Source organism: Pteropus vampyrus, unplaced genomic scaffold (assembly GCF_000151845.1).
Source record: "Pteropus vampyrus isolate Shadow unplaced genomic scaffold, Pvam_2.0 Scaffold172, whole genome shotgun sequence".
NCBI lineage: Eukaryota > Metazoa > Chordata > Mammalia > Chiroptera > Pteropodidae > Pteropus > Pteropus vampyrus.
Genome location: NW_011888953.1, coordinates 1460239 through 1472150, shown reverse-complemented (window position 1 = coordinate 1472150; position 11912 = coordinate 1460239). Strand labels below are relative to the sequence as shown.

Below are 11912 nucleotides of genomic sequence, written 5' to 3'. Positions count from 1 at the left end.
GAATATTACTCAGCCATAAAAAGAGAATGAAATCTTGCCATTTGCAACAACATGGAACGACCTACAGGGTACTGTGCCGAGTGGAGTAAGTCAGACAGAAGACAAATGCCATACAATTTCACTTACATCTGCAATCTACAGAACGAAACAAACAAACAGAAACAAACTCATAGATACAGAGAACATTTTGATGGTTGCCAGATGGGAGGGGTGTTGGAGAGGGTGAATAAAAAAGGGGAAGGGATTAAGAAGTACAAATTAGTAGTTGCAAAATAGTCACGGGGATGTAAAGTACAGCTTAAGGAATATTATTAATAATATTGTAATAACTATGTATGCTGTCATACGGGTACTGGATTTATCAAGGTGATGACTCTATAAGTTATATCAATGTCTAATCACTATGTTGTAAACCGGAAACTAATACAACATTGATTACGAACTGTAACTGAAAAATTAAAAAAAAAATTCTTAAAAATGAAAAAAAAAAAAAAACCCCAAAGGCAAGCCACAGATGAGGACAAAATATTCACAATACATATAGCTCATAAAGGATTTTTATTTAGAACATTAAAAAAAATCTCACAACTCGATAAGATAACCCATACAAAATATGGGCAAAATATCTGAAAAAGCACTTCCCAAATGAAGATAAACAAATGTCAAAAAGACACATGAAAAGATGCTCAACATCATCAGAGAAATGCATATTAAAACCACAATGAGCTACCACCACTACACATCCACTAAAGTGGCTCCTATTAAACACAATGACAACACCATGTATTGACAAAGACATGGAGCAACTGAAACTTTAATACATTGCTGGTAGGAATGCAAATGATACAACTACTTTGGAAAAGTTTCACAATTTCCTCTAAAGTTACACATATACTTACCATAAGACTTAGCAATCCCACCCAAAGTATTTACCCAAAAGAAATGAAAGCCTATATCCACACAGATTTGACATATACACATAGCAGTTTTATTCATAAGAGATCAAAACTTAAGATATTCATTAACAACCTAGATGTCCATCAACAGATATGAAAAGCTACAAATTGTAGTCTCTTCGTAAAACAGAATAATGCTCAGCAAAGAAAGACACATATTACTGATATGCATAATAAAATGGATGAATCTCAACGCAGATTTCAAAAGTATTATGCTGAACAAAAAATGTCAGACACAGAGTACAGGCTGTATGATCTATTTATTTGAAATTCTAGAAAAGTCTAATCTAATTTATAGTCACATAAAGCAGATAAGTAGTTGAATAGTGCTAGTTGTTGGGGTGGTAGAGAACTGACTGTGAGCATTGGAGAACTTTTTTGGGTGGTGGGAATATTCTACATTTTGATGGTAATAGTGATTGCATAGGTATTCACATTTGTCTAAACTCAAACTATAAACTTATAAAGGGTGCATTTATTATATGAAAATTATACTTTAATAAAGTCAACAGGGTGGGCAGAGGATACCATGGTTCTTTTTACATTCTTCCCTTCCAATTAAATCTAGAGTCAATATTGTGGTCTACTACAATTCCAAAGTCAATAGACCTTTTAAATATCCTGAATAAATGTTTACAAGTTACCTTGTAATTAAGGAGAATTTCCATGATTTAAAAAAAAAATCTAAAATAAATAATTTCCCAATTTGTTTTTGTCTCATGCTTACTTTGAAATATAAGCTACACTAATCTTTGTTGGGGTTGGAGCAAATCATAATAGCCTTTGTCCCCTCCTGATTTCTGAGCTACTCGAGACAAAGAGAGTCAGGCAGATAGAGATTCAATATGTCAGATTTACTATCAGATGTGATGTCAGAAGAAGTCTCAGTTAGAGGATGTACTTTTAGGTTTGTGCCAAGAATGACCACCTAATGTCAAAGCCAGAATTAGGCAGACCTGTTCATCCAGGCATGGGCGGTCCTGCAAACCACCGGTTTTCCCTTGCAAATGCAGAGCCTTCTCTGCAAAAATTACATGTCTGGCAAGGGACCACAACATAGGCTCTCTGCAGGCATGACAAATCCAAAAGAAGGGGAGAAAGGACGTTTTATGTCCAGTTATTTATCCTACACTCCCTCTCCTGAGGAGGTGGAAGGAAGGAAGAAGGGAGAGATCAGGATTCCTTGGTTAGTGGATGTCCAAAGAGCACTGTGAAAGGAAGCCACCTCCACCCTCTGCCTTCCCAACACAAGGTAAATTAACATTTCTCAACCTTTCTTCCACCTCAGCACACACAACAGGTGAAGTTCACAAATAGCACACATTAAGGCACAATTCATTGTACATTAGTTGTAGGGTCACCCCTTCGCTTCCATTCAAGTGGGCATATTTAATTGTAAGTGACTAAGGTGACATATTTCAGTTTACTTTGGTAATGAGTAAATCATTTACAAATTTCTATATTTTATTACTGGTTAAGAAAACATTACTTTGTCAATCCTAAAATGCCATCAATTACAAAATACACCATCAGTTTAATAGTAATCTCTCAGGAAAAAAACACATTTACTGTAGCCATTGATTTGAAGATAATTACCAAACTATAGCTCTTGTGTCAATTCACAACTCATTTAGATACGTTATGTCATGAAATCAAAGTCCAGAGTCAGTTTAGAAGGGCTTCTGACTCACGAAGCCTGAAATTAAAGAAATGACAATTTCCTACTGCCAGGAATGGCAATGAAACGAGTTCTGACATCATTACATAAAGCGTAATTTTCAAACTAAAAAGGCTATACTAATCAGTTATAATCATGGAAACTCTAGCTTTCTGAGACAAAACATTTTTAAGTCTTCATTATAGTTTTGCGATATAACATCAATTTAAAAGCTTTCCCTACTGAGACTGCCATACAATTTTGACATAGACCTCAACTGTAGTAGCTTTAGGTTCTTGCATGACTTTTCAAAGTTTATGTAGTATTTGTTAGTACATTTAAAATAAATATTCTATATAATCTAAGAACCTGTTGTCTAGAGAATACTAAATAATCTCAAATTATCAGGCACAGTCTTGGCGAGTAGTGTTCTGACTAATGAGTGTCTATGCCATATAATTTTCAAACAAGAAAAATACAAATTATAATCGAGTTAATTTCAGTGTTTAGTGTTGTTTCAGAAAGTATATTAAACATCTTTAATTATATTACTATCATGAACATGAATTATTTTTCTTTCAGATTCAAATAATTTGTTATTACAGTTAATAAGCTTAGTAAATGTCAGATATCAGTATTCACATCCTTATAAAATAATGTATACATTTTTCTCTTCAGGCATTGAAGAGCGTTAGCTAAGCATCTTTTATGGCCTAGAAAAAAGAAAGTTGCTTTCTTTCTCCACAACTCACTATTATTTTTTCTCCTCTATCTTATGTGTAAACCATCTTATGTCTTATATCTGAGTAAGGAAGAGACGATTCTGACCTACCAATGTCAATAGAGAGGAAACACAGGGTCCTTAAACATCGTATAGTGGCTATGTGTACCCCATCCTGGGTCTTGCCTCTTTTGGGTTGAGGCATAGACTTTATACCAAGACGAATCCCCAGTTGATAACCATCTGTCCTATAATATCAGAAGTAGTGACTTCTCACTTTTAAACAAGGGAAAGATTACAAAGAATTTCTCTTCCTTTCTTAAAATTAGAAGAAACTGAAGTTAAAACTAATTCAAGTTCTTCAAAGAAAAAGCTAGCATTTACTGAGTACTTTATATGTGAGATATTATACAAGGTGCTTTACATATTTTATTTTCATATAAGAAAGAAATTAATAAATCAATCTAATTTTTCAAAAGCTAACAGCACGAAATAGGCAAATCTTTAAAATATAGAAGAAAACTATTTATTCACAAATTGCACAATAAACAAACACTCATTATTCAAAACAACATACCAAATAAGTGCTCATTTTTCTAGATACCCAACTATCTAACGTTTGAGAATATTTCTTATTAAATAAAATAACAAATAATTAATATTTGTTTTTTGGATCATTCTAAAATTAACCTCTCTAACCAGAGCTAATTTTATAATGTAACTATGGGGGAAAATATAATACTTTTCAAGGCAAGTGCTAACTTCTCTGATTCTGAAAAAGAGGTAAATATTCCACTAAAAGAAAATAATTTTTAAATCATCTCAGAAAAATTTAGACAATTACTTACATGCTCCAACAGAATAAGACTTCTGAAAATAAAGTAACTTACTTTCATCTTTAACAAGAATAAAATTAATTTTACACCAATAATAGATTCCTGAGTGTCAGAAGTAACAGTACCCAGTAGTTCTATATAATTGTACTACAATATGTATAATATAAAATAATTCATGTTAGCAATGACCATATTGATTTGTGGACATAACTGTAATGTTTCAATGAACTATTTCTTCAATATATCCTTCTCTACTCGTGCGATCATGCCGTAAATTACATTTCAGTTTCCACTTATGCTGTACCTAACTTATTCACTCATTGGTACTCTAACAATAACATTTCTATGTTGTTTTTTAGAACGATATAATTTAGCTGTTTAAAATTGTGATTATTTCTCGTTTCACTGAGTAGTTATGAACAAGTTATCTAAAAAGGAATTCCAAACCATTAGCTGAAAAATTATAAGCAAAAGCAAGTTATTTTCAAGGTTTTTAAGCTGTTTAAAATAAAATACTGCTTTGACTAGGACAACATTGCAGTACAATATATAATGTAGCTTAAAGGGCCATTCATTTTTTTTTTTAAATGCACATCTTAAAAATGACTCGTTTGTGGTCAGGACTATCTACTTTAACAATTAAAAAAATAAAACCATCATTCTTACATTTATCTGTACTTCACACATCTAACAAATACTGAAGGTGGCAACTACCATGGTTATAATTTTAAAGTCAAAACATTAGCACAAATCAGAATTAAGAGAAACTACAGAAAATGTTCAGAATGTACACATTCGCATGCATTTCCAGCCAAACTTTCAAAGAGTCTACATATAACCAAATGACAATTTTGAATCAAAATGAATGTCAAAAATTTTCAAGCTCTGTGACAGATTTACCCTAATGAAAGAAGAAAAACAGAAGAAAGAATTGTAACAGCAGTATATTTTTAGGAGGGAAAGAAATCACCTACTTCCTTTATCATAAAACAGAAGTCAACAAGTCAACATTTTAATAACACTGGCCATCAAGTTATTCACTATTTGAGAATTTACTTTTCAAGTTGTGTCTTTAAAATGTATTCACTTATATATTTTGATTATTTATTAATCAAAAACCATTTTGTTCAGAATTCTAATTTTAAGAAGTTTAAATCATAACTTATCAAAGCATAGTCCAAACACTGTACAATAATTCTACCATTTAGTTTTTATATACCTCATCTGAAAAATTTATTTTACAAACAGGAGTTTCTCTATGTTTCTCCAGAGTAAATGCCCCTATGCCTAAAGCTTTAAGTGGCAATCAAAAAGATAGATTCAAATAATTTCTATGCTTCATCGGGCTTTGATAAAAACAGAGCCATCTGGTGGTAGAGCACCATCTTCCTTCTCAGTTACAGTCTCTACAGTACCAGAAGCTGACACAATAACCATTGTTTTATTTGCTGAAACTGTCTTCTGTTTTTCAGCAATAGCTGCACAAACAGCAACAATCTCATCACTTTCAAAGTCGTAGTCAGGAATTGACTTTGGAGAGATATGTGTTACTTCCACTGGTGCTTCACTTTTTTTAATCCTCTGGGCTACCTTCTGCTGCTCCTGAAGCGTTCTTGCCCAAGAAAGGTCTTCTTTCCATATTTCAGGGTTCATTGGATAGATGTGAAGGGCTACTTGAAAACTTCGAATTGCCTAAAGAAAAAAAGGTTAGGGTTTTTCGTTCGCTTTGTTTTAAAAAATAAGTATATTTAACATAATCCATGTATGTCTTTTTTTTTTTTAACATAACAGAATGTAAGAATGATGGAAAGGTCAATTCCTCAGAAAGATAAAACAATTATAAATATATATGCATCCAACATCAGAACACCTAAGTATATAAAGTAAACATTGACAGAACTAAAGGGAAAAATAGCTATAGATCAATAAGGAAAGACAAGTCTTGAATAACACTATAAATCAAAGGGACCTAACAAACCTATACAGAACATTTCACCTAACAGCAGCAGCATATACATTATTCTCAAGCACATGTAACATTTCCAAGATAGATCACGTTATATTACATATCAAGTCTTAACAAATTTAAGAGGATGCATCAAGTATCTTTTCTGACTACACTGGAAAAAACTAGAAATCAATAGCAAAAAGAAAACTGGAAAATTTAAAAATATGTAGAAATTAAAGAAGAAATCAAAAGAGAAATTAGAAAATATCCTTACATGAATGAAAATGAAAATATAACATACTAAAATTATGGGATGCAGCAAAAGCAGAACTAAGAGGGAAATTTATAGCAATAATGCCTATGTTAAAAAAAGAAAGATCTTAAATAAAAAGTCTATTTTTGCACCTTAAATTAGAAAATGAAGAACTAAGCCTATAATCATTTTCCAACATACATACCCAATTCTGCATAAAAAGCTAAATAATTACTCATAGAGCTATATCCAACTATTGACTTTTAATTTACTGCCTGTTCTATTTAAATATACATTTTCTTATGTTTTAATCCATACATATATATAGTAAGAATTGTTAGATGTTAGAAATTTTAGCTTGCTTTCAATATGTTTTTCATAGTATCCCTTCATTACGACATTCAGTAAAGTCATTTTTTAACTATTCCAGTCTTTCAAAAGAAGAGATGAAGTGTACATAAAAATGACAAGTTTAGATTTTTTTAAGTAGAGCCCTAAAAAACATTAAATGAGGACAAAATAGCACTTTTAATTCCTCCAAGAATTTCACAATATAGTGGAGAGAATCATTATCAATAGAAAAAAAAAAAAAAAAACCTAGTTGAACAACTAGTACTCTTATTTTAAAAACTTTAAATATTGAATAATTTTACTTTTATTGGTTGTTTTAAAGTATTTGTTATCTCATCTGCAGTACATTTTCTTTATTTTTAGGAGAATTTTTGCTAAACATTCTATCCTAGAGATTTTTTCCATTATCTAATAGGTACTTACAAGCAAAATATATAATGATCTGTAAGTTTAAAAAAAGAAGAAATAGGAAAAAGTATTACATGATAAATTTTTGTTGTTTTCCTGTTAGCTTATTAGAAAACCAAATTCCCGAATTTCTTTTTTCCAATTCTGCGATGATTTAAGTCTTCAGGAGAGAAAAGATGACTATGTTAAATGGCAAGGAAAGAAAATGGCCTTTGGCTGATCTGGTTTCTATCATAATATCATTTTTAAGTTACTCTACTCCAATCGATTATTTTCTCATCAAAATTTCCTACTTATTATATTTGAGAATTTGACAAACATCTTTTTTTTTGTAAACAGAAATAATAATATATTTACAAGAGTGCCAGAAAAACCTAATTTATCTACAACTTACTAAAACCATTGTTAGCCAAGTTAAATTCCTGGTTTACCATTTTTTTTTAGCCTTTAACGAAAATTTTTTATTTGTTTTTAATTATTTTGTCTTATTTTTAACCATAAAAGGCCAAGAAAAGCATGAAAAATCTTTATTTACTTAATGACGAAAAGGAAATTTGGCACCATTACATTAGATTTGCAAACATTTTTTTGGAAATTAGCTGTCATCAGGGATATAGAAGCCCTGCCAAAACAAAAATAGGACAATTCTCAGAGCTAACACTCACCTCCTTGGCCTTTATGACCTACAAGGTATAGTTCAGACAAGTTGAGAAATGCTTTAAGTATCAGGTTATAGTAAACTTTACACAGTATTTAATTTTTATAAGCTTCTACTCTTCCCCCTTTTTCCTCTCACTAAGCTTAGCAATTTTTCAGTCCAAATAGTTATCACCACTACGCTCCCATATTCTACTTTCTTCCTTCCCTAGCATAATCTTTTAGTGGTTTTGTCTCCAAAGTAATACTTATGGTACTTCATAATGTAGTATATTTGATGATGAAAAGAACTAACTTGAAAGTTGCTTACTTTATATTTAAATAACATTTACCAAATGTCAATGTTTTATGTTAAAATTTTTTTTAATGTCTGTGATTCCAAATACCTGAAAATTATTCTGACCCTTATATAAATGGCATTTATAATGGAAAAAAATGTTTGGTAATAACTCTGATTTGTGTTTATCATTTAATACCTTTAGGAGATAATTTGTTATTCATTTTTTGCATAGATTTAATACATGACTAACCTGTGGGTTTAGCTGATCAAAAACATGTAAAAATAAAATATCAGCAGTATAATCACCTGACTTCCTTACCAAGACTATCTCTCCTAATCCAAGCTGAGCACGCCCCAAAGTTTGCCAAGACTCCCATGAATGTGGATTTCTCTGAACAGCCATTTCTGCTGCATGAACTGCAGGAAACATTTCATGAAGAGACATCAGAACCTACAGCCAAAAAGAAAAAAAACAAAACCTGTCAGTAATATTCATAAGCTAAAAAACTACTAATGGATAACCATACATAAACAACTCTTTTCATTTTTAAAAATATATTTTTAGTCTGGCAAACATAGCATTTCAGTGGTTTTGACCCCCTCCTCTGCCATTTGGAGTCAGGAATTATATTATTCTTCCTACTCCTAAAATAACTATAAAAATATAAACTATTCATTTTTTAATTATTAACCTTATTATCCATCTTGTCAAAACCATGCAGTCATACTAGCATGGTGGCTCAGAGCTATTTGATCTCTCGACTTCACTTCTATTTATTCTTTACAATGTGGTTTAAATGTGGTTTTCAGGGTACCCCAGGACTTGCTGTTAAACTAGATAAATTTAAATTTATTCAACCACTCATCTTGGCCCTAGTGAACATCTTCCTACTATAAAAATTATTTAAACACTCCACAGGCCTCCACACAACTGGGTTCTTCATACCATGCAAACCAGAAAAATCAAGTAGTTCCAGAACCTTCTACCTTCTACCCACGAGAAAGGGCTGGATTTTATCTATAATCTTTGGGACCATATGCATTTCACATAATTTGTGACACAACCATCATTATCAAGTTCCAAATTAAACAACTCATTTCATACAGTTTGCCACAAATTCTGCCTTTAATATATATATATATTCAAGATTGAAAATTAAAGACTTATCCAAATGAAGGTCCTCATAGCACTTCATTCAGCAGATGTAATTTATTTGGGCTTTTCCTGGATAAACCCAAATCGAAGCTGATAAAAAATGTGCCCTATGCTTGAGATCATTAACTGAAAGATTCTGTTGAGTGTGTAGATCAAGGCTGAATGACAACTACTCCTTGCCAAAAATATGTGTAATACTCTGAGATTTGAAATCTCTTGGATAACCTAATCTAGGTGCTCAAAGGTTTTCTTTATCAACTTTCCTATAAAATAGTAGATATGTATTTTTAAGTATAAATGTTATTCTTAAACTATTAATAAACCGAGTCTATTCTGACCTTTGGCTAAGGACTAGGCCATTTTTAGAGAAATATCATCATCCAGAATCCAATCCATACCCATTCTGAAGAAACTTAGTTATTGCTAAGTCTACTACACTTAATTTCCAAGGAAAGCAAATACATTTCATTTATTTAGAAGATCACTAGTGACTTTTTAAAAGATATCCATCTGCTCATATCTTACCATAGTTAGGTTGAAATAAGTTAACTTCATTGTGAAGGTAAACAAATTTCTAACTGGACACATAAGGAAGAGCTATAAATAATATGGTAACTTATTTTTTCCCCCCAATAAATTGTATTTTAACAAGAAAATGGAAGAAAATGCTATTTTGGTTTATCATTGCTCACCAAACAAACGTAGTGCAATTTCATAATGAAAGTGAAATTCTTTATAATCATTACCTGTGATTTCATCTCATAGAGGGTAGCATCATTTGGGGTTAACTGTAGTGCTTCATCCCACTTCTGAATCGCCTCTCGATATCTGTAGTTGTTAAAGTTACATTAATATCATATTTTCAATAAGTCCTTGAGAGTACATGACCAAATTTAAAAACCAGATAGTAAGGAATAATTGTTCATCAAGAAATATCGCTATTCAAGAACTGACAATAATGATGTTACAAAGAGCAAGAAGTTTTAAGAGATAAAGGGAAAGGACAGCAAAAGAGGAAAAGGCAAAATATAAATGAAAATATAAATGAAAATATAATCTCCGAGATTTTCTGGGCTGAGAAATAACCAGAATGTCTCTTTTTTTCATCATCCTCAATGTCTGCACATGTTGTCATTCATTTTAGATATACTATAAAGAACTTTTCGTAAGAATTTACAATCCAGTTGCAACCCTGGGCTCTACTGCGGTAACCTAGCTGATAGTGACAACGATTTAAAAGTTTCCAGGTAATTTTGTAAAGATTCTTCAGTTTTAAGTTTCCTTGTCTATAAGCTCCATGAACACAGAGATCGTGTCTTATTTCATTACTCTTAATACATGGTAGGTTTATAAGATATGGGTCAAATGAATGAAAAATAGTATGGAGATGGTAATTTCATTGATGATCTCCCAGTCAGGTCTCTCTCTTGAGCTCCAAAGCCATATAGTCAACTAACATCTCCACTGAAATGTCTCATAAACTTGATATGCCCAAAACTGATCTTAGCATACTCCATGACAAATCTGCAGAAGCATAACAGCACTCTCTTTTTTAAAAAATAAAATTATGGAATGACTAAGTCCTACATGTTATCTAAAGGGGTCATCTTCACAGCATCCTTCCCAAGTGATTAATTCATGTATACTTGAATACTTCTATAATGAGAAAGCTCTAATTACCAGAACATTCGTCATTATGATGAGCTGAAACTTTCTACCTTGTACTTTCCCTCAATGCTACTAGTTCTGCTTTCCAGAGCTAAACAGAAAGTATATAATCCACCAGTTTTTACTCCTAGCTACATACGGAATGATCTAGGAGGATTATGGAAGGGAAACACACATACACACAGGCACATGCGCTGGTCCCTGCCTCAGCTCAATCAAAATTCTCAGAAATTCTCAGAGTAGGACCCAGGCATCTGCAATTTTTAAAAAGTTCCCCAGGTAACACTAATAAAAACCAGGGTCTTAACGACGGATAATATCTCTCATAGCATATTAAGCCCTATCATGTGCTATCTTCTCTTGAATCACTTCTTGTTACCTATTTTCCAGACCTTTCCCTTCCCCTATATGTGTTCTTGTGCATAATTTCCTACCTAATATGTGAAGATCCAAACCAAACATAACCACCAAGATGTGGGCTGATCTGCACTATTATTTAAGCAGGGAGCAAAGAACTAAAGAAATAAAGACAAAATTTGGTAGAAAATACATAGTTGAAGAACATAAAAAAGTACATTCTCTGTTTTCACCTTGCTATGGAGTTCCTTTACTAGTGAATAATATGTATGGGCAATACCATTTCTCGGTCTTATGTCATATCGACAAATGGCAAATGGGCTATAGCCTGCTTAGAATAAGTTTGCCATGGTACCCGCTCCATGGCTAGCAGCAAGGGTGAGGGCCAACAAGGTGGGAGTGTACTTTACAAAGCCTGCTTTAACTGCCATTATAGGTTGTAGCAGTGGCTATTTTTATTTTGTAGAAGCAGGCTATGTACAACTACAAGCCAAAAAGGCTGGTGGCAGTCTTTGTTCCCAGGCAAACCACATCTGAATATGCAAAGAGGACTATCAGATCTATTGCCCTGACCACTGTTAATATCTTCTTCCCTAACAGGGGCCCCTGCTGAGTCCTGAGGAGATATCTGTTTAAACACCTAGTTTAACTCTGGGTAAAAGAC

The 11912-nt window shown here is 32.3% G+C and overlaps 1 protein-coding gene across 1 annotated transcript; it reads right to left on the bottom strand.

Moving 5' to 3' along the window:
* Positions 1-2399: 2399 nt before the first annotated feature.
* TTC33 (tetratricopeptide repeat domain 33) lies at positions 2400-10045 on the bottom strand. The gene is made up of 3 exons (XM_011370686.2): positions 9970-10045; positions 8387-8518; positions 2400-5862 (listed from the first exon to the last, which is right to left on the bottom strand). The coding sequence occupies exons 1-3, from the start codon at positions 9979-9981 to the stop codon at positions 5509-5511; spliced, it is 498 nt and encodes a 165-aa protein (XP_011368988.1). The 5' UTR covers positions 9982-10045; the 3' UTR covers positions 2400-5508.
* Between the last annotated feature and the right edge of the window lie 1867 nt (positions 10046-11912).